Source organism: Bombina bombina, chromosome 5 (assembly GCF_027579735.1).
Source record: "Bombina bombina isolate aBomBom1 chromosome 5, aBomBom1.pri, whole genome shotgun sequence".
Lineage (NCBI taxonomy): Eukaryota > Metazoa > Chordata > Amphibia > Anura > Bombinatoridae > Bombina > Bombina bombina.
The window spans coordinates 1,022,537,160-1,022,561,392 of NC_069503.1; the positions used below are offsets into that span (position 1 = coordinate 1,022,537,160).

The 24,233-nt window shown below is 42.7% G+C and overlaps 1 protein-coding gene across 2 annotated transcripts in view; it reads left to right on the forward strand.

Moving 5' to 3' along the window:
• The window catches only part of OXR1 (oxidation resistance 1), a 420,839-nt gene that overhangs the window by 247,482 nt on the left and 149,124 nt on the right, over window positions 1-24,233 (forward strand). For both annotated transcript variants that reach the window (XM_053715278.1, XM_053715279.1), the window contains exon 8: window positions 2,099-2,270. In XM_053715278.1, coding sequence (XP_053571253.1) covers window positions 2,099-2,270 — 172 coding nt within the window. The remainder of the gene's footprint in view (window positions 1-2,098; window positions 2,271-24,233) is intronic.

The window sequence follows — 24,233 nt, forward strand, 5'->3', positions numbered from 1 at the left end:
GTTCCTTGAAGGTCAAATCTCTGCTCTTTCTGTTCTTTTTCACAGAAAGATTGCTATTCTTCCTGATATTCATTGTTTTGTACAAGCTTTGGTTCGTATAAAGCCTGTCATTAAGTCAATTTCTCCTCCTTGGAGTTTGAATTTGGTTCTGGGGGCTCTTCAAGCTCCTCCATTTGAACCTATGCATTCATTGGATATTAAATTACTTTCTTGGAAAGTTTTGTTCCTTTTGGCCATCTCTTCTGCCAGAAGAGTTTCTGAATTATCTGCTCTTTCTTGTGAGTCTCCTTTTCTGATTTTTCATCAGGATAAGGCGGTGTTGCGAACTTCTTTTGAATTTTTACCTAAGTTGTGAATTCCAACAACATTAGTAGAGACATTGTGGTTCCTTCATTATGTCCTAATCCTAAGAATTCTAAGGAGAAATCGTTGCATTCTTTGGATGTTATTAGAGCTTTGAAATATTATGTTGAAGCTACTAAGTCTTTCCGAAAGACTTCTAGTTTATTTGTTATCTTTTCCGGTTTTAGAAAGGCCAGAAAACTTCTGCCATTTCTTTGGCATCTTGGTTGAAATCTTTAATTCATCTTGCCTATGTTGAGTCGGGTAAGACTCCGCCTCATAGGATTACAGCTCATTCTACTAGGTCAGTTTCTACTTCCTGGGCGTTTAGGAATGAAGCTTCGGTTGATCAGATTTGCAAAGCGGCAACTTGGTCCTCTTTGCATACTTTTACCAAATTCTACCATTTTGTTGTATTTTCTTCTTCTGAAGCAGTTTTTGGTAGAAAAGTACTTCAGGCAGCGGTTTCAGTTTGAATCTTCTGCTTATGTTTTTCATTAAATTTTATTTTGGGTGTGGATTATTTTCAGCAGGAATTGGCTGTCTTTATTTTATCCCTCCCTCTCTAGTGACTCTTGTGTGGAAAGATCCACATCTTGGGTAGTCATTATCCCATACGTCACTAGCTCATGGACTCTTGCTAATTACATGAAAGAAAACATAATTTATGTAAGAACTTACCTGATAAATTCATTTCTTTCATATTAGCAAGAGTCCATGAGGCCCGCCCTTTTTTGTGGTGGTTATGATTTTTTTGTATAAAGCACAATTATTCCAATTCCTTATTTTATATGCTTTCGCACTTTTTTCTTATCACCCCACTTCTTGGCTATTCGTTAAACTGAATTGTGGGTGTGGTGAGGGGTGTATTTATAGGCATTTTAAGGTTTGGGAAACTTTGCCCCTCCTGGTAGGAATGTATATCCCATACGTCACTAGCTCATGGACTCTTGCTAATATGAAAGAAATGAATTTATCAGGTAAGTTCTTACATAAATTATGTTTTTCAACAAAGGATATCAAGAGGATAAAGGAAATTTGATAATAGTAGGAAACTGGAAAGTTGTTTTAAATCATAATGCTCTATCTGAATCATGATCATTTTAAATTAGACTTTATCATCCGTCCCTAAGGCAGAACATGCTGTCATCACAGAAAATGCATCATGTCTGCAGAAAGAATAGGACACATGCAGGAACTAATAGTGCTTTTACTTTGCAGCACTGCTCCACATTAGACTGTTCTCCTCAAATAGAACTGTGCTCTGGCTGCACTGTGTAAGTTTTCCTTAACAGTCTGTTTGAAGAGAACAATTAAATATAGAGCAGCACTGCAAAGCAACAGTGCATTTATTGTTGACTGGCTCTCAGGATTTTTTTTAACCCTGCCCCATAGCCTTTCTCAGTCTGCAAAGCTGTGAATTCTGAATGTAAGATGTTCTTACATTGAATTTTATTTAAAAATGACCTGCAGAAAAATTTTCACAAAGAAAATCTCTTTGCAGAAGGTGAAGAACAGTTCTGCCTCTGGGCCATCCGTTTCAGCATTCATCAACATGCCTGGGTATCTTATATACATATTATGGGGCAACATACCTTAGTTTAGAGAGGATCTTGGTGCATTGCTGTAATGTAACCAATAGGTCATAAAGTGCTGACAAAATACTTTGGATTGTATTGATTTTTAGTCATTGTAAATCCAGTGAGCAAACAGTTTTGTTAAAGTGTCTTAATTAGAGTATATTGTTTCCTGATAGGTGTATGTTCAGCTTTTGCCAAAGAAAAAAGAAGACATCGATCTCATAAGTATTTGTGTCTAAGGGTTGGAAAGCCAATGAGAAAAACATTTGTGTCCCAAGCAAGTGCATCAATGCAGCAGTATGCTCAGAGAGATAAACTTGAATACTGGTTTGCTGTTCCACATGAGCGGTAAGAAGCTGTTCAATGTTTACATTTTTAAAATTTTAATAATTAATTAGTCATATTTAAGAATTTGACACTAATGTTGTTTAATATTATTATGTGTGTTTGAGTATATGTGTGTGTATATCACAAACGAACAGAGGCCCGCCTCTCTTCTTGAAAGGAGAAGGCTGCTGTGTTGATGCCCACCAGTAACAGAAGTAGAAAAACGGGCCGCACTCAGAGGCATAAACAAAAATAAAAATGTTATTCATGTCAAAGAGAAAAGGAGAGTACATGGAAGAAGTCCACAAATGTCTTAAAAATGTGGGCATTTATTTCTAACTATGTTATCACAAACACATAATTTAAATCCACCACAACCAGTCATTGCAAACTTTTTTTTATAATATGGGGAGAGTCCACAAGATCATCACATGCGGGATTACACTCCCTGTGCACTAGGAGTTAAAACACCCATACATACCAGAGCTTTGAACTTTCCCACTCTCATTATCCCTCAGTTCTTGCCTCATTGAGTGAAGTGAAGTATTGAAGTGCTGATCTACAAGATAAAGGGATTTTCTAACCCATTTGAGACCCTATTTGCTTTTCTGAGAGCCTACAAAGAGGACAGAGGGGTAGACAGTCAGGCAGCAAACAACATTCTTCCAGTGTTAGGAAGGATGTCACAGGCCTCCCAGGTGAATTGTTGGCATGCATGCCAATCTTCTTGACCCCTGCTCCTAGTATGCTGGTGCTGTGGGGATTCTCCCGGTACACCACACAACTTTATTTAGAGTTTGGGCTTATTTTAGGAACGTTGACATTTTTATGTATTTTTTGAGGTACTTGAAAGCTTATTTGGAGGCATATCAGCCTCCACCACAGTGGATTACTGCTCATTCTACTAGGTCAGAATAAGGCTTCGGTTGAGCTGTTAGGGAATCTTTGCCTCCTCCTAGTGGTAGAGAAGAGTAAGTCCTAAAAGTAATGGATCATGGACTCTCTCTACCATGGAAGAAATGAATCATGATTTTTTTTTCTGCTTTATCGGTTTTATACTACAAGAATATTACCAAGATTCCTGATGTCCAGAGCTTTGTATAGACCTTAATTAGAATTAGACCAGTTATTTGTCCACTTACTTGAATTTGAGAAGTTTGATGTGCAGCTGCCTTCTATTTACCAAAAAGCATGCATGTCTGCTATTTCTGAACAAAAAGGATCCCAGAGACATGTTGTCATCCATTTGTGTTATGACAGCACAAGTGGTAGGTAAATGATTTTAGTGAGAAGCCCAAAGTTTTTTATCTTTTTTTATTTATTTTTTTAATGATCGCATTTGGTGGTTAAATGGTGGCATGAAATATACCAAAATGGGCCTAGATCAATACCTTGGGTTATTTACTTAAAAATATGTATACTTTTGATAGGTAAATAAAAAAAATCAAAGCTCTATTTCTGTTTAAATGGAGTGATGTCAAAATACCAGAGAATGGTTTTATATTTTTGCTAACGTTTTTCTCTGAAATTCACAGTAGCGAAGGGGTTAAACTTCTGATGATTTTTTTTTCCATCAGGATGGCAGTCCTTTGAAAGCACTATTTTTTTTTTACAAAGGTAGTATCTGCAGATACTATCAACCAAGAAACCGTGGTTCCCGCTTTATGCCCACCTTGATGTCCTGAGAGCACTAAAATGTTATGTGGAAGCCACACACAAGTTTTAGACTTTCTTATTCTTTAATGGTACATTTTTCAGGACCTCACAATGTACAGAAAGCAACTGCTATTACCTTAAGGGGCATGGAACCCAAAAATGTCTTTCATGATTCAGATAGAGCATACAATTTTAAACAACTTTCCAATTTACTACTATTATCCAATTTGCTTTGTTCTCTAGGTTTCTTTTGTTGCAAAGGGTATCTAGGTAGGCTCGGGAGCTGGCTGCTGATTGGTGATAGCACATATATGCCTCTTGTCATTGGTTTACCGATGTGTTCAGCTAGCTCCCAGTAGTGCATTGCTGCTCATTCAATAAAGGATACTAAGAGAATTAAGTAAATTCTTAATAAAAGTAAATGGGAAAGTTGTTTAAAAGTGTGTGCTCTATCTGTATCATAAAATCTTTTTTGGGGGGGTTTCATGTCCCTTTAGCAGCTTATCTCAAAGCTTTAGAGGAATCTAAAACCCAAATTTTTTTCTTTCAAGATTCAGAACGAACATAACATTTTAAACAACTTTCCTATTTGCTTCTATTATCAAATTTATTTCAATTTCTTTTCTCTTGTAAAGGTGCATCCAGTCCACGGGTTCATCCATTACTTGTGGGATATTCTCCTTCCCAACAGGAAGTTGCAAGAGGACACCCACAGCAGAGCTGTCTAAATAGCTCCTCCCCTAACTGCCACCCCCAGTCATTCTCTTGCAACTCTCGACAAGAAAGGAAGTATCAAGAGATATGTGGTCACTTAGTGTAGTTTTTACCTTCAATCAAGAGTTTATTTTTAAACGGTACCGGCGTTGTACTGTTTTACTCTCAGGCAGAAATTGGAAGAAGAATCTGCCTGGAGGTTGATGATCTTAGCGGTTTGTAACTAAGGTCCATTGCTGTTCTCACACATAACTGAAGAGTATGGAAAGAAAACTTCAGTTGGGGGGACGGCCTGCAGATTACCTGCTTTGAGGTATGTTCAGTTTTTTTTTTTTTCTAGAGAGATAAGGTCTAGAAAATGCCGAAAGTGCCTGGTATATTTGAGGTAAGCCTGATACGACTGGGATCATGCTTACAAGATAAGGGTAATATTCATGTTAACTCTCATATTACTTAGTGTAAAAATGTTTGCATAACTTACAGAAAAAAACGTTTTTTCTCTGAGGGTGATAAATCTTTATTTGGGGCCTAGTTTTCCAAATGGCTTGTTAGATTACTCCTAGGAGTACTTTTTTAAGGCCCACTGACATTGAGTGCATGGTGGGAGGGGCCTATTTTCACGCACTTTATGCGCTGTTGATATTCAGACTGAGACATCCAGCTTTCCTAAAGGAGTCCTCTGGCATCTAGGACCACTATAGAGGTTTTTTTTCCTGCAGAAATCGTGTTTAAGGGCAGGTAGGAGCAGTGTGTTTGACTGTTTTTTAACGGTTTTACCGTTTTTCTAATCCGGTTTGGGGCCTAAGTGGGTGCAATGCTGCTTTAGTCCCTTATACACACTGTAAACATGTTGTAGTTTACTACTTTTTAACACTGTTTTGCAGTTTATGTGGTAGTTTTTTTCTCTTAAAGGCACAGTACTGTTTTTGTTTAATTGCTTTTTCACGTTTATTAAAGTGTTTTCCAAGCTTGCTGGTCTCATTACTAGTCTGTTAAACATGTCTGACATAAAGGAAACTCCTTGTTCATTATGTTTAGAAGCCATTGTGGAACCCCCTCTTAGAATGTGTACCAAATGTACTGACCTTTCTATAAGTTATAAAGACCATATTATGGGTTTTAAAGATTTATCAACAGAGGTTTCTCAGACTGACAAAAGGGAGGTTAAACCTCTCCCAATGTGTCAGAACCTATATCTCCCACGCAAGTAACGCCAAGTACATCTGGCGCGTCCAATGCGTTTACCTTACAAGACATGGCGGCAGTTATGAATCATACCCTCACAGAGGTATTGTCCAAACTGCAAGGGTTACAAGGAAAGTGAGACAGCTCTGGGGCTAGAACAAATACAGAGCTTTCTGACGCTTTAGTAGCTATGTCTGATATACCCTCACAATGTACAGAAGCCGAAGCAGGAGAGCTTCTATCTGTGGGTGACATTTCTGATTCAGGGAAGGCGTTACTTCAGTCTGACTCTGAAATGACAGCATTTAAATTTAAGCTTGAACACCTCCGCTTGTTGCTCAGGGAGGTTTTAGCAACTCTGGATGACTCTGACACCATTGTAGTCCCAGAGAAATTGTGTAAAATGGACAAATACTTTGCAGTGCCTGTTTACACTGATGGTTTTTCCAATCCCTAAGAGGTTTTCAGAAATTATTGCGAAGGAATGGGATTGATCAGGTGTACCGTTCTCTCCGCCTCCTGCATATAAAAAGATGTTTCCCATAAATGCCGCTACACGGGACTCGTGGCAGACGGACCCTAAGGTGGAGGGAGCAGTCTCTACCCTAGCTAAGCGTACAACTATCCCCGTCGAGGACAGTTGTGCTTTTCTAGATCCAATGGATAAAAAATTAGAGGGTTTCCTTAAGAAAATCTTTATACAACAAGGTTTTATTCTACAGCCTCTTGCATGCATTGCCCCAGTCACTGCTGCAGCGGCTTTCTGGTTCGAGTCTCTTGAAGAGGCTCTACAGGTGGAGACCCCGTTGGATGATATCCTAGACAGGCTTAAAGCTCTTAAGTTAGCCAATTCATTTATTTCTGACGCCGTTTTTTCATTTAACAAAGCTAACGGCTAAGAATTCAGGTTTTCTCCTGTTAAGTGTAGTCAGTCCACGGGTCATCCATTACTTATGGGATTATATCTCCTCCCTAACAGGAAGTGCAAGAGGATCACCCAAGCAGAGCTGCTACATAGCTCCTCCCCTCTACGTCATATCCAGTCATTCTCTTGCACCTAACTAAAGATAGGACGTGTGAGAGGACTGTGGTGTGTTAAACTTAGTTTTTATTTCTTCAATCAAAAGTTTGTTATTTTAAACGGCACCGGAGTGTGTTGTTTCTTCTCAGGCAGCATTAGAAGAAGAATCTACCTGAGTTTGTCTATGATCTTAGCGGTCGTAACTAAGATCCACTTGCTGTTCTCGGCCATTCTGAGGAGTGAGGTAACTTCAGAACAGGGGATAGCATGCAGGGCCCACCTGCAAGGAGGTATGTGCAGTAAATTATTTTCTAAGGAATGGAATTGACTGAGAAAATACTGCTAATACCGATGTAATGTAAGTGCAGCCTTAAATGCAGTAGTAGCGACTGGTATCAGGCTGATATGTATGTATGTATGTATACTCTGAGGTATTTCTGGGGAATGGAATTTCACTAAGAAAATACTGTCTATATTAAAGTAATATTTGAGCCTGCACTGCAGTGAAAGCGACTAGCAGCAGGCTTATTAATAACACTTCATAATTTTCAATTTTAAAACGTTTACTGGCATGTTAATCGTTTTTTCTGAGGTACTTGGTGATAAAACTTTATGGGCATGATTTTTACCACATGGCTGTCGTTTGTTTCTGAATAAAAACAGTTTACTGAGCTTCCCCACTGTTGTAATATGAGTGGGAGGGGCCTATTTTAGTGCTTTATTGCGCAGTAAAAATTTAGTCACAGTCTTCCTATTTCTTCCTCCATGATCCAGGACGTCTCTACAGAGCCCAGGGGTCTCCAAAACTAGTTTTGAGGGAGGTAATCAGTCACAGCAGACCTGTGACAGTTTGTTTGACTGTGATAAAAAACGTTTATTATTTCAACTGTTATCCGTTTTGGGTATTAAGGGGTAATCATCCTTTTGCTTGTGGGTGCAATCCTCTGCTAACTTTATACATTTTCTGTTAAAATTTGGTTGTTTTAACATATTTGGTTCATTGTTAATTCAACTGTGTCACATTTTTATGTTTCTTAAAGGCGCAGTAGCGTTTTTTTATATAGCTTGTAAATTTATTTAAAAGTTCTTTTCCAAGCTTGCTAGTGTTATTGCTAGTCTGTTTAAACATGTCTGACACAGATGAAGCTGTTTGTTCACTATGTTTAAAGGCCAATGTGGAGCCCAATAGAAATTTGTGCACTCAATGTATAGATGTTACTTTGAATAAAAGTCAAACTTTATATGTGAAAAAAATATCACCAGACAACGAGGGGGAAGTTATGCCGACTAACTCTCCTCACGTGTCGGTACCTTCGCCTCCCGCTCAGGAGGTGCGTGATATTGTGGCGCCAAGTACATCAGGGCGGCCCATACAAATCACTTTGCAAGACATGGCTAATGTTATGACTGAAGTACTATCTAAATTGCCAGAATTAAGAGGTAAACGCGATCACTCTGGAGTAAGAACAGAGTGCGCTGATAATAATGGAGCCATGTCTGATACTGCGTCACAATTTGCAGAACATGAGGACGGAGAGCTTCATTCTGTGGGTGACGGATCTGATCCAAGTAAACTGGATTCAGACATTTCAAATTTTAAATTTAAGCTTGAGAACCTCCGTGTATTACTAGGGGAGGTATTAGCGGCTCTGAATGATTGTAACACGGTTGCAATTCCAGAGAAAGTATGTAGGCTGGATAAATATTTTGCGGTACCGGCGTGTACTGACGTTTTTCCTATACCTAAAAGGCTTACAGAAATTGTTAACAAGGAGTGGGATAGACCCGGTGTGCCTTTTTCACCCCCTCCTATATTTAGAAAAATGTTTCCAATAGACGCAACCACACGGGACCTATGGCAGACGGTCCCTAAGGTGGAGGGAGCAGTTTCTACTCTGGCTAAGCGCACCACTATCCCGGTGGAGGATAGCTGTGCTTTTTCAGATCCAATGGATAAAAAGTTAGAGGGTTACCTTAAGAAAATGTTTGTTCAGCAAGGTTTTATATTACAACCCCTTGCATGCATTGCGCCTGTCACTGCTGCGGCGGCATTCTGGTTTGAGTCTCTGGAAGAGACCCTTAGCACAGCTCCATTGGATGAGATTATGAACAAGCTTAAAGCCCTTAAGCTAGCTAATTCATTTATTTCTGATGCCGTAGTACACTTAACCAAACTTACGGCTAAGAACTCCGAATTCGCCATTCAAGCGCGTAGAGCGCTGTGGCTTAAATCCTGGTCAGCTGATGTGACTTCTAAATCTAAATTGCTTAATATTCCTTTCAAAGGGCAGACATTATTCGGGCCCGGTTTGAAAGAAATTATCGCTGACATTACTGGAGGTAAGGGCCATGCCCTGCCTCAAGACAGGGCCAAACCAAGGGCTAAACAGTCTAATTTTCGTGCCTTTCGTAACTTCAAGGCAGGAGCAGCATCAACTTCCTCCGCTCCAAGACAGGAAGGAACTGTTGCTCGCTACAGACAGGGCTGGAAACCTAACCAGTCCTGGAACAAGGGCAAGCAGGCCAGAAAACCTGCTGCTGCCCCTAAGACAGCATGAAGTGAGGGCCCCCGATCCGGAAACGGATCTAGTGGGGGGCAGACTTTCTCTCTTCGCCCAGGCTTGGGCAAGAGATGTCCAGGATCCCTGGGCGTTGGAGATCATATCTCAGGGATATCTTCTGGACTTCAAAGCTTCTCCTCCACAAGGGAGATTTCATCTTTCAAGGTTATCAGCAAACCAGATAAAGAAAGAGGCGTTTCTACGCTGTGTACAAGACCTCTTACTAATGGGAGTGATCCACCCAGTTCCGCGGTCGGAACACGGGCAAGGATTCTATTCAAATCTGTTTGTGGTTCCCAAAAAAGAGGGAACCTTCAGACCAATCTTGGACTTAAAGATCCTAAACAAATTCCTAAGAGTTCCATCGTTCAAAATGGAAACTATTCGATCCATCTTACCCATGATCCAAGAGGGTCAGTACATGACCACAGTGGATTTAAAGGATGCCTACCTTCACATACCGATTCACAAGGATCATTACCGGTATCTAAGATTTGCCTTCCTAAACAGGCATTTCCAGTTTGTAGCTCTTCCCTTCGGGTTAGCTACGGCTCCAAGAATCTTTACAAAGGTTCTGGGCTCTCTTCTGGCGGTCCGTACCTAGACGACATTCTGATACAAGCGTCAAGTTTCCAAACTGCCAAGTCTCATACAGAGTTAGTTCTGGCATTTCTAAGGTCGCATGGGTGGAAGGTGAACGAAGAAAAGAGTTCTCTATTGCCACTCACAAGAGTTCCCTTCTTAGGGACTCTTATAGATTCTGTAGAAATGAAAATTTACCTGACGGAGGACAGGTTATCAAAACTTCTAAATGCTTGCCGTGTCCTTCATTCCATTCAACACCCGTCAGTGGCTCAATGCATGGAGGTAATCGGCTTAATGGTAGCGGCAATGGACATAGTACCTTTTGCGCGCCTGCATCTCAGACCGCTGCAATTGTGCATGCTAAGTCAGTGGAATGGGGATTACTCAGATTTGTCCCCTCTGCTAAATCTGGATCAAGAGACCAGAGATTCTCTTCTATGGTGGCTTTCCCGGCCACATCTGTCCAAGGGGATGCCCTTCCGCAGGCCAGATTGGACGATTGTAACAACAGACGCCAGTCTTCTAGGTTGGGGCGCAGTCTGGAATTCCCTGAAGGCTCAGGGATCATGGACTCAGGAGGAGAGACTCCTTCCAATAAACATTCTGGAATTAAGAGCAATTTTCAATGCTCTTCTGGCTTGGCCTCAGTTAGCAACTCTGAGGTTCATCAGATTTCAGTCGGACAACATCACGACTGTGGCTTACATCAACCATCAAGGAGGAACAAGGAGTTCCCTAGTGATGATGGAAGTCTCAAAGATAATTCGCTGGGCAGAGTCTCACTCTTGCCACCTGTCAGCGATCCACATCCCAGGCGTGGAGAACTGGGAGGCGGATTTTCTAAGTCGCCAGACCTTTCATCCGGGGGAGTGGGAACTTCATCCGGAGGTGTTTGCCCAACTGCTTCATCATAGGGGCAAACCAGATCTGGATCTCATGGCGTCTCGCCAGAACGCCAAGCTTCCTTGTTACGGATCCAGGTCCAGGGACCCGGGAGCGGTACTGATAGATGCTCTGACAGCACCTTGGGTCTTCAACATGGCTTATGTGTTTCCACCTTTCCCGATGCTTCCTCGATTGATTGCCAGGATCAAACAGGAGAGAGCATCGGTGATTCTAATAGCGCCTGCGTGGCCACGCAGGACCTGGTATGCAGATCTAGTGGACATGTCGTCCTGTCTACCATGGTCTCTGCCTCTGAGACAGGACCTTCTGATTCAGGGTCCTTTCAAACATCCAAATCTAATTTCTCTGAGGCTGACTGCATGGAGATTGAACGCTTGATTCTATCAAAGCGGGGATTCTCGGAGTCAGTGATTGATACCTTAATACAGGCTAGGAAACCTGTTACCAGGAAAATTTACCATAAAATATGGCGTAAATACTTATATTGGTGCGAATCCAAGAGTTACTCATGGAGTAAGGTTAGGATTCCTAAGATATTGTCTTTTCTACAAGAAGGTTTAGAAAAGGGTTTATCTGCTAGTTCGTTAAAGGGACAGATTTCAGCTCTGTCTATCCTTTTACACAAACGTCTGGCAGAAGTTCCAGACGTTCAGGCTTTTTGTCAGGCTTTGGCTAGGATTAAGCCTGTGTTTAAGACTGTTGCTGCGCCGTGGAGCTTAAACTTAGTTCTTAACGTTCTGCAAGGTGTTCCGTTTGAACCCCTTCATTCCATTGACATCAAGCTGTTATCTTGGAAAGTTCTGTTTTTAATGGCTATTTCCTCGGCTCGTAGAGTCTCTGAGTTATCGGCCTTACATTGTGATTCTCCTTATCTGATTTTTCATTCAGACAAGGTAGTTCTGCGTACTAAACCTGGGTTCTTACCTAAGGTAGTCACTAACAAGAATATCAATCAAGAGATTGTTGTTCCATCATTGTGCCCTAACCCTTCTTCAAAGAAGGAACGACTTCTGCACAATCTGGACGTCGTCCGTGCCCTGAAATTTTATTTGCAGGCAACTAAAGATTTTCGTCAAAATTCTTCCCTGTTTGTCGTTTATTCTGGACAGAGGAGAGGTCAAAAAGCTTCGGCTACCTCTCTCTCTTTTTGGCTTCGTAGCATAATACGTTTAGCCTATGAGACTGCTGGACAGCAGCCTCCTGAAAGGATTACAGCTCATTCTACTAGAGCTGTGGCTTCCACTTTGGCCTTTAAGAATGAGGCCTCTGTTGAACAGATTTGCAAGGCTGCAACTTGGTCTTCACTTCACACTTTTTCAAAATTTTACAAATTTGACACTTTTGCTTCTTCGGAGGCTGTTTTTGGGAGAAAGGTTCTACAGGCAGTGGTTCCTTCCGTGTAAAGATCCTGCCTGTCCCTCCCGTCATCCGTGTACTTTTAGCTTTGGTATTGGTATCCCATAAGTAATGGATGACCCGTGGACTGACTACACTTAACAGGAGAAAATATAATTTATGCTTACCTGATAAATTCATTTCTCCTGTAGTGTAGTCAGTCCACGGCCCGCCCTGTTTTTTACGGCAGGTCTAAATTTTAATTAAACTCCAGTCACCACTGCACCCTATAGTTTCTCCTTTCTCGTTTGGTTTCGGTCGAATGACTGGATATGACGTAGAGGGGAGGAGCTATGTAGCAGCTCTGCTTGGGTGATCCTCTTGCACTTCCTGTTAGGGAGGAGATATAATCCCATAAGTAATGGATGACCCGTGGACTGACTACACTACAGGAGAAATGAATTTATCAGGTAAGCATAAATTATATTTCTCCAACATAGGTGTGTCCGGTCCACGGCGTCATCCTTACTTGTGGGATATTCTCTTCCCCAACAGGAAATGGCAAAGAGCCCAGCAAAGCTGGTCACATGATCCCTCCCAGGCTCCGCCTACCCCAGTCATTCTCTTTGCCGTTGTACAGGCAACATCTCCACGGAGATGGCTTAGAGTTTTTTAGTGTTTAACTGTAGTTTCTTCTGTTATGTGTGATCAGTCCACGGGTCATCATTACTTCTGGGATATAACTCCTCCCCAACAGGAAATGCAAGAGGATTCACCCAGCAGAGCTGCATATAGCTCCTCCCCTCTACGTCAGTCCCAGTCATTCTCTTGCACCCAACGACTAGATAGGATGTGTGAGAGGACTATGGTGATTATACTTAGTTTTTATGACTTCAATCAAAAGTTTGTTATTTTAAAATAGCACCGGAGCGTGTTATTACTTCTCTGGCAGAGTTTGAGGAAGAATCTGACAGAGATTTTTACTATGATTTTAACCGGAGTCGTTAAGATCATATTGCTGTTCTCGACCATCTGAGGGAGGTAAAGGCTTCAGATCAGGGGACAGCGGGCAGATGAATCTGCATTGAGGTATGTGGCAGTTTTTATTTTCTGAATGGAATTGATGAGAAAAGCCTGCCATACCGTTAAAATGACATGTATGTATACACTTCAGTATTCTGGGGATGGTATTTCACCGGAACTACTCTGTTAAAGGTCATTAATCCTTTTAATAACTATTCTCATGTTAAACGTTTTTGCTGGAATGTAGAATCGTTTAACTTTGCTGAGGTACTGTGTGAATAAATATTTGGGCATTATTTTCCACTTGGCAGTTTTTTTTTTTTGCTTTAATTGTGACAGTTTCGTTTCTCTTCACTGCTGTGTGGGAGAGGGAGGGGCCGTTTTTGGCGCTCTTTGCTACGCATCAAAAAATTCCAGTCAGTTACTTTTATATTTCCTGCATGATCCGGTTCATCTTGACAGATCTCAGGGGTCTTCAAACTTCTTTGAAGGGAGGTAAATTCTCTCAGCAGAGCTGTGAGAATCCTTATAGTGACTGTGAATAAAAACGTTGTTTTATTTTCTTATGTACAAATTTAATTAGTGTTGTTTTTACTAATGGGAACAAACCTTTGCTAAAAGATTGTGTTGTTTTAAAGTTTGGTGCTATAACAGTTTTTCAGTTCATTACTTCAACTGTCATTTAATCGTTAGTACCTCTTTGAGGCACAGTGCGTTTTTTTGCTAAAAAAGATTATAACCAAGTTGTAAGTTTTTTTGCTAGTGTGTTAAACATGTCTGACTCAGAGGAAGATATCTGTGTCATTTGTTCCAATGCCAAGGTGGAGCCCAATAGAAATTTATGTACTAACTGTATTGATGCTACTTTAAATAAAAGTCAATCTGTACAATGTGAACAAATTTCACCAAACTGCGAGGGGAGAGTTATGCCGACTAACTCGCCTCACGCGGCAGTACCTGCATCTCCCGCCCGGGAGGTGCGTGATATTTTGGCGCCTAGTACATCTGGGCGGCCATTACAGATAACATTACAAGATATGGCTACTGTTATGACTGAAGTTTTGTCTAAATTACCAGAACTAAGAGGCAAGCGTGATCACTCTGGGGTGAGAACAGAGTGCGCTGACAATGCTAGGGCCATGTCTGATACTGCGTCACAGCTCGCAGAGCATGAGGACGGAGAGCTTCATTCTGTGGGTGACGGTTCTGATCCAAACAGATTGGACTCAGATATTTCAAATTTTAAATTTAAATTGGAGAACCTCCGTGTACTACTAGGGGAGGTCTTAGCAGCTCTCAACGATTGTAGCACCGTTGCAATACCAGAGAAACTGTGTAGGTTGGATAAATACTTTGCGGTACCGGCGAGTACTGACGTTTTTCCTATACCTAAGAGACTAACTGAAATTGTTACTAAGGAGTGGGATAGACCCGGTGTGCCGTTCTCACCCCCTCCAATATTTAGAAAGATGTTTCCAATAGACGCCACCACTAGGGACTTATGGCAAACGGTCCCCAAGGTGGAGGGAGCAGTTTCTACTTTAGCTAAGCGTACCACTATCCCGGTGGAGGATAGCTGTGCTTTCTCAGATCCAATGGATAAAAAATTAGAGGGTTACCTTAAGAAAATGTTTGTTCAACAAGGTTTTATATTACAACCCCTTGCATGTATCGCGCCGATTACGGCTGCGGCAGCATTTTGGATTGAGTCGCTTGAAGAGAACCTTAGTTCATCTACGCTAGACGACATTACGGACAGGCTTAGAGTCCTTAAACTAGCTAATTCCTTCATTTCGGAGGCTGTAGTACATTTAACCAAACTTACGGCTAAGAACTCAGGATTCGCCATACAGGCACGTAGGGCGCTGTGGCTAAAATCCTGGTCAGCTGATGTTACTTCTAAGTCCAAATTACTTAATATACCTTTCAAGGGGCAGTCTTTATTTGGGCCCGGTTTGAAAGAGATTATCGCTGACATTACAGGAGGTAAGGGCCACGCCCTACCTCAAGACAAAGCCAAAGCTAAGGCTAGACAGTCTAATTTTCGTCCCTTTCGGAACTTTAAAACAGGAGCAGCATCAACCTCCACTGCACCAAAACAGGAAGGAGCTGTTGCTCGTTACAGGCAAGGCTGGAAGCCTAACCAGTCCTGGAACAAGAGCAAGCAGGCCAGGAAACCTGCTGCTGCCCCAAAGACAGCATGAACCGAGAGCCCCCGATCCGGGACCGGATCTAGTGGGGGGCAGACTCTCTCTCTTCGCCCAGACCTGGGCAAGAGATGTTCAGGATCCCTGGGCTCTAGAGATCATATCGCAGGGATACCTTCTAGACTTCAAATTATCTCCCCCAAGAGGGAGATTTCATCTGTCAAGGTTGTCAACAAACCAGATAAAGAAAGAAGCGTTTCTACGCTGCGTACAAGATCTGTTATTAATGGGAGTGATCCATCCGGTTCCGCGGTCGGAACAAGGACAAGGGTTCTACTCAAACCTGTTTGTGGTTCCCAAAAAAGAGGGAACTTTCAGGCCAATCTTAGATTTAAAGACTCTAAACAAATTCCTAAGAGTTCCATCGTTCAAAATGGAAACTATTCGGACAATCTTACCCATGATCCAAGAGGGTCAGTACATGACCACAGTGGATTTAAAGGATGCTTACCTTCACATACCGATCCACAAAGATCATCACCGGTATCTAAGGTTTGCCTTCTTAGACAGGCACTACCAGTTTGTAGCTCTTCCATTCGGATTGGCTACGGCTCCAAGAATCTTCACAAAGGTTCTGGGTGCCCTTCTAGCGGTACTAAGACCGCGAGGGATTTCGGTAGCTCCGTACCTAGACGACATTCTAATTCAAGCTTCAAGCTTTCAAACTGCCAAGTCTCATACAGAGTTAGTTCTGGCATTTCTAAGGTCGCATGGATGGAAAGTGAACGAAAAGAAGAGTTCTCTCTTTCCTCTCACAAGAGTTCCATTCTTGGGGACTCTTATAGATTCTGTAGAAATGAAGATTTACCTGACAGAAGACAGGTTAACAAAGCTTCAAAATGCATGCCGCGTCCTTCATTCCATTCAACACCCGTCAGTAGCTCAATGCATGGAGGTGATCGGCTTAATGGTAGCGGCAATGGACATAGTACCTTTTGCACGCCTACACCTCAGACCGCTGCAATTATGCATGCTAAGTCAGTGGAATGGGGATTACTCAGATTTGTCCCCTACTCTGAATCTGAATCAAGAGACCAGAAATTCTCTTCTATGGTGGCTTTATCGGCCACACCTGTCCAGGGGGATGCCATTCAGCAGGCCAGACTGGACAATTGTAACAACAGACGCCAGCCTACTAGGTTGGGGCGCTGTCTGGAATTCTCTGAAGGCTCAGGGACTATGGAATCAGGAGGAGAGTCTCCTTCCAATAAACATTCTGGAATTGAGAGCAGTTCTCAATGCCCTTCTGGCTTGGCCCCAGTTAACAACTCGGGGGTTCATCAGGTTTCAGTCGGACAACATCACGACTGTAGCTTACATCAACCATCAGGGAGGGACAAGAAGCTCCCTAGCAATGATGGAAGTATCAAAGATAATTCGCTGGGCAGAGTCTCACTCTTGCCACCTGTCAGCAATCCACATCCCGGGAGTGGAGAACTGGGAGGCGGATTTCTTGAGTCGCCAGACTTTTCATCCGGGGGAGTGGGAACTTCATCCGGAGGTCTTTGCCCAAATACTTCGACGTTGGGGCAAACCAGAGATAGATCTCATGGCGTCTCGCCAGAACGCCAAACTTCCTCGCTACGGGTCCAGATCCAGGGATCCGGGAGCAGTTCTGATAGATGCTTTGACAGCACCTTGGAACTTCAGGATGGCTTATGTGTTTCCACCCTTCCCGCTGCTTCCTCGATTGATTGCCAAAATCAAACAGGAGAGAGCATCAGTAATTCTAATAGCACCTGCATGGCCACGCAGGACTTGGTATGCAGATCTAGTGGACATGTCATCCTGTCCGCCTTGGTCTCTACCTCTAAGACAGGACCTTCTGATACAGGGTCCATTCAAACATCAAAATCTAACTTCTCTGAAGCTGACTGCTTGGAAATTGAACGCTTGATTTTATCAAAACGTGGTTTTTCTGAGTCGGTTATTGATACCCTAATTCAGGCTAGGAAGCCTGTTACCAGAAGGATTTACCATAAAATATGGCGGAAATACCTATACTGGTGCGAATCCAAAGGTTACTCCTGGAGTAAGGTTAGGATCGCTAGGATACTGTCTTTTCTACAAGAAGGTTTAGAAAAGGGTTTATCAGCTAGTTCATTAAAGGGACAGATTTCAGCTCTGTCCATCTTGTTACACAGACGTCTGTCAGAAAATCCAGACGTCCAGTCCTTTTGTCAGGCTTTAGCTAGGATCAAGCCTGTGTTTAAAGCTGTTGCTCCACCATGGAGTTTAAACTTAGTTCTTAACGTTTTACAGGGTGTTCCGTTTGAACCCCTTCATTCCATTGATATAAAAATGTTATCTTGGAAAGTTCTGTTTTTAATGGCTATTTCCTCGGCTCGAAGAGTCTCTGAGTTATCAGCCTTACATTGTGATTCCCCTTATCTGATTTTTCACTCAGACAAGGTAGTTCTGCGTACTAAACCTGGGTTCTTACCTAAGGTAGTCACTAACAGGAACATCAATCAAGAGATTGTTGTCCCATCCTTGTGTCCAAATCCTTCTTCAAAGAAGGAACGTCTTTTACACAATCTGGATGTAGTTCGTGCCCTCAAGTTCTACTTGCAGGCAACTAAAGATTTTCGCCAAACTTCTTCCTTGTTTGTCGCTTACTCTGGACAGAGGAGAGGTCAAAAAGCTTCTGCTACCTCTCTCTCTTTTTGGCTTCGTAGCATAATACGTTTAGCCTATGAGACTGCTGGACAGCAGCCTCCTGAAAGAATTACAGCTCACTCCACTAGAGCTGTGGCTTCCACTTGGGCCTTTAAGAATGAGGCCTCTGTTGAACAGATTTGCAAGGCTGCAACTTGGTCTTCACTTCATACTTTTTCCAAATTTTACAAATTTGACACTTTTGCTTCTTCGGAGGCTATTTTTGGGAGAAAGGTTCTTCAGGCAGTGGTTCCTTCTGTATAATGAGCCTGCCTTTCCCTCCCGTCATCCGTGTACTTTTGCTTTGGTATTGGTATCCCAGAAGTAATGATGACCCGTGGACTGATCACACATAACAGAAGAAAACATAATTTATGCTTACCTGATAAATTCCTTTCTTCTGTTGTGTGATCAGTCCACGGCCCGCCCTGTTTTTAAGGCAGGTAAATATCTTTTAAATTATACTCCAGTCACCACTTCACCCTTGGTTACTCCTTTCTCGTTGATTCTTGGTCGAATGACTGGGACTGACGTAGAGGGGAGGAGCTATATGCAGCTCTGCTGGGTGAATCCTCTTGCATTTCCTGTTGGGGAGGAGTTATATCCCAGAAGTAATGATGACCCGTGGACTGATCACACAACAGAAGAAAGGAATTTATCAGGTAAGCATAAATTATGTTTTTTATTATTCAATCAAGAGTTTGTTATTTTGAAATAGTGCTGGTATGTACTATTTACTCAGAAACAGAAAAGAGATGAAGATTTCTGTTTGTATGAGGAAAATGATTTTAGCAACCGTAACTAAAATCCATGGCTGTTCCACACAGGACTGTTGAGAGCAATTAACTTCAGTTGGGGGAACAGTGTGCAGTCTCTTGCTGCTTGAGGTATGACACATTCTAACAAGACGATGTAATGCTGGAAGCTGTCATTTTCCCTATGGGATCCGGTAAGCCATGTTTATTACGATCGTAAATAAGGGCTTCACAAGGGCTTATTAAGACTGTAGACTTTTTCTGGGCTAAATCGATTCATTATTAACACATATTTAGCCTTGAGGAATCATTTTATCTGGGTATTTTGATATAATAATATCGGCAGGCACTGTATTAGACACCTTATTCCTTAGGGGCTTTCCCAAAGCATAAGCAGAGCCTCATTTTCGCGCCGGTGTGGCGCACTTGTTTTTGAGAGGCATGGCATGCAGTCGCATGTGAGAGGAGCTCTGATACTTAGAAAAGACTTTCTGAAGGCGTCATTTGGTATCGTATTCCCCTTTGGGCTTGGTTGGGTCTCAGCAAAGCAGATACCAGGGACTGTAAAGGGGTTAAAGTTTAAAACGGCTCCGGTTCCGTTATTTTAAGGGTTAAAGCTTCCAAATTTGGTGTGCAATACTTTTAAGGCTTTAAGACACTGTGGTGAAAATTTGATAAATTTTGAACAATTCCTTCATGTTTTTTCGCAATTGCAGTAATAAAGTGTGTTCAGTTTAAAATTTAAAGTGACAGTAACGGTTTTATTTTAAAACGTTTTTGTACTTTGTTATCAAGTTTATGCCTGTTTAACATGTCTGAACTACCAGATAGACTGTGTTCTGAATGTGGGGAAGCCAGAATTCCTATTCATTTAAATAAATGTGATTTATGTGATAATGACAATGATGCCCAAGATGATTCCTCAAGTGAGGGGAGTAAGCATGGTACTGCATCATTCCCTCCTTCGTCTACACGAGTCTTGCCCACTCAGGATGCCCCTAGTACATCTAGCGCGCCAATACTCCTTACTATGCAACAATTAACGGCTGTAATGGATAATTCTGTCAAAAACATTTTAGCCAAAATAAACACTTGTCAGCGTAAGCGCGGCTGCTCTGTTTTAGATACTGAAGAGCATGACGACGCTGATATTAATATCTCTGAAGGGCCCCTAACCCAGTCTGATGGGGCCAGGGAGGTTTTGTCTGAGGGAGAAATTACTGATTCAGGGAACATTTCTCAACAGGCTGAACCTGATGTGATTGCATTTAAATTTAAGTTGGAACATCTCCGCATTCTGCTTAAGGAGGTATTATCCACTCTGGATGATTGTGACAAGTTGGTCATCCCAGAGAAACTATGTAAAATGGACAAGTTCCTAGAGGTGCCGGGGCTCCCAGAAGCTTTTCCTATACCCAAGCGGGTGGCGGACATTGTTAATAAAGAATGGGAGAGGCCAGGTATTCCTTTCGTCCCTCCCCCCATATTTAAAAAATTGTTTCCTATGGTCGACCCCAGAAAGGACTTATGGCAGACAGTCCCCAAGGTCGAGGGAGCGGTTTCCACTTTAAACAAACGCACCACTATACCCATAGAGGATAGTTGTGCTTTCAAAGATCCTATGGATAAAAAATTAGAAGGTTTGCTTAAAAAGATGTTTGTTCAGCAGGGTTACCTTCTACAACCAATTTCATGCATTGTCCCTGTCGCTACAGCCGCATGTTTCTGGTTCGATGAGCTGATAAAGGCGGTCGATAGTGATTCTCCTCCTTATGAGGAGATTATGGACAGAATCAATGCTCTCAAATTGGCTAATTCTTTCACCCTCGACGCCACTTTGCAATTGGCTAGGTTAGCGGCTAAGAATTCTGGTTTTGCTATTGTGGCGCGCAGAGCGCTTTGGTTGAAATCTTGGTCGGCTGATGCGTCTTCCAAGAACAAGCTACTTAACATTCCTTTCAAGGGGAAAACGCTGTTTGGCCCTGACTTGAAAGAGATTATCTCTGATATCACTGGGGGTAAGGGCCACGCCCTTCCTCAGGATCGGCCTTTCAAGGCAAAAAATAAACCTAATTTTCGTCCCTTTCGTAGAAACGGACCAGCCCAAGGTGCTACGTCCTCTAAGCAAGAGGGTAATACTTCTCAAGCCAAGCCAGCTTGGAGACCAATGCAAGGCTGGAACAAAGGAAAGCAGGCCAAGAAACCTGCCGCTGCTACCAAGACTGCATGAAATGTTGGCCCCCGATCCGGGACCGGATCTGGTGGGGGGCAGACTCTCTCTCTTCGCTCAGGCTTGGGCAAGAGATGTTCTGGATCCTTGGGCGCTAGAAATAGTCTCCCAAGGTTATCTTCTGGAATTCAAGGGACTTCCCCCAAGGGGGAGGTTCCACAGGTCTCAGTTGTCTTCAGACCACATAAAAAGACAGGCATTCTTACATTGTGTAGAAGACCTGTTAAAAATGGGAGTGATTCATCCTGTTCCATTAAGAGAACAAGGGATGGGGTTCTACTCCAATCTGTTCATAGTTCCCAAAAAAGAGGGAACGTTCAGACCAATCTTAGATCTCAAGATCTTAAACAAGTTTCTCAAGGTTCCATCGTTCAAGATGGAAACCATTCGAACTATTCTTCCTTCCATCCAGGAAGGTCAATTCATGACCACGGTGGATTTAAAGGATGCGTATCTACATATTCCTATCCACAAGGAACATCATCGGTTCCTAAGGTTCGCATTCCTGGACAAACATTACCAGTTTGTGGCGCTTCCTTTCGGATTAGCCACTGCTCCAAGGATTTTCACAAAGGTACTAGGGTCCCTTCTAGCTGTGCTAAGACCAAGGGGCATTGCTGTAGTACCTTACTTGGACGACATTTTGATTCAAGCGTCGTCCCTTCCTCAAGCAAAGGCTCACACGGACATCGTCCTGGCCTTTCTCAGATCTCACGGATGGAAAGTGAACGTGGAAAAGAGTTCTCTATCCCCGTCAACAAGGGTTCCCTTCTTGGGAACAATTATAGACTCCTTAGAAATGAGGATTTTTCTAACAGAGGCCAGAAAAACAAAACTTCTAGACTCTTGTCGGATACTTCATTCCGTTCCTCTTCCTTCCATAGCTCAGTGCATGGAAGTGATCGGGTTGATGGTAGCGGCAATGGACATAGTTCCTTTTGCGCGCATTCATCTAAGACCATTACAACTGTGCATGCTCAGTCAGTGGAATGGGGACTATACAGACTTGTCTCCGAAGATACAAGTAAATCAGAGGACCAGAGACTCACTCCGTTGGTGGCTGTCCCTGGACAACCTGTCACAAGGGATGACATTCCGCAGACCAGAGTGGGTCATTGTCACGACCGACGCCAGTCTGATGGGCTGGGGCGTGGTCTGGGGATCCCTGAAAGCTCAGGGTCTTTGGTCTCGGGAAGAATCTCTTCTACCGATAAATATTCTGGAACTGAGAGCGATATTCAATGCTCTCAAGGCTTGGCCTCAGCTAGCGAGGGCCAAGTTCATACGGTTTCAATCAGACAACATGACAACTGTTGCGTACATCAACCATCAGGGGGGAACAAGGAGTTCCCTAGCGATGGAAGAAGTGACCAAAATCATTCTATGGGCGGAGTCTCACTCCTGCCACCTGTCTGCTATCCACATCCCAGGAGTGGAAAATTGGGAAGCGGATTTTCTGAGTCGTCAGACATTGCATCCGGGGGAGTGGGAACTCCATCCGGAAATCTTTGCCCAAGTCACTCAGCTGTGGGGCATTCCAGACATGGATCTGATGGCCTCTCGTCAGAACTTCAAAGTTCCTTGCTACGGGTCCAGATCCAGGGATCCCAAGGCGGCTCTAGTGGATGCACTAGTAGCACCTTGGACCTTCAAACTAGCTTATGTGTTCCCGCCCTTTCCTCTCATCCCCAGGCTGGTAGCCAGGATCAATCAGGAGAGGGCGTCGGTGATCTTGATAGCTCCTGCGTGGCCACGCAGGACTTGGTATGCAGATCTGGTGAATATGTCATCGGCTCCACCTTGGAAGCTACCTTTGAGACGAGACCTTCTTGTTCAGGGTCCGTTCGAACATCCGAATCTGGTTTCACTCCAGCTGACTGCTTGGAGATTGAACGCTTGATTTTATCGAAGCGAGGGTTCTCAGATTCTGTTATCGATACTCTTGTTCAGGCCAGAAAGCCTGTAACTAGAAAGATTTACCACAAAATTTGGAAAAAATATATCTGTTGGTGTGAATCTAAAGGATTCCCTTGGGACAAGGTTAAGATTCCTAGGATCCTATCCTTCCTTCAAGAAGGATTGGAAAAAGGATTATCTGCAAGTTCCCTGAAGGGACAGATTTCTGCCTTGTCGGTGTTACTTCACAAAAAACTGGCTGCTGTGCCAGATGTTCAAGCTTTTGTTCAGGCTCTGGTTAGAATTAAGCCTGTTTACAAACCTTTGACTCCTCCTTGGAGTCTCAATTTAGTTCTTTCAGTTCTTCAGGGGGTTCCGTTTGAACCCTTGCATTCCGTTGATATTAAATTATTATCTTGGAAAGTTTTGTTTTTAGTTGCAATTTCTTCTGCCAGAAGAGTTTCAGAATTATCTGCTCTGCAGTGTTCTCCTCCTTATCTGGTGTTCCATGCAGATAAGGTGGTTTTACGTACTAAACCTGGTTTTCTTCCAAAAGTTGTTTCTAACAAAAACATTAACCAGGAGATTATCGTACCTTCTCTGTGTCCGAAACCAGTTTCAAAGAAGGAACGTTTGTTGCACAATTTGGATGTTGTTCGCGCTCTAAAATTCTATTTAGATGCTACAAAGGATTTTAGACAAACATCTTCCTTGTTTGTTGTTTATTCCGGTAAAAGGAGAGGTCAAAAAGCAACTTCTACCTCTCTCTCTTTTTGGATTAAAAGCATCATCAGATTGGCTTACGAGACTGCCGGACGGCAGCCTCCCGAAAGAATCACAGCTCATTCCACTAGGGCTGTGGCTTCCACATGGGCCTTCAAGAACGAGGCTTCTGTTGATCAGATATGTAGGGCAGCGACTTGGTCTTCACTGCACACTTTTACCAAATTTTACAAGTTTGATACTTTTGCTTCTTCTGAGGCTATTTTTGGGAGAAAGGTTTTGCAAGCCGTGGTGCCTTCCATTTAGGTGACCTGATTTGCTCCCTCCCTTCATCCGTGTCCTAAAGCTTTGGTATTGGTTCCCACAAGTAAGGATGACGCCGTGGACCGGACACACCTATGTTGGAGAAAACAGAATTTATGTTTACCTGATAAATTACTTTCTCCAACGGTGTGTCCGGTCCACGGCCCGCCCTGGTTTTTTAATCAGGTCTGATAATTTATTTTCTTTAACTACAGTCACCACGGTA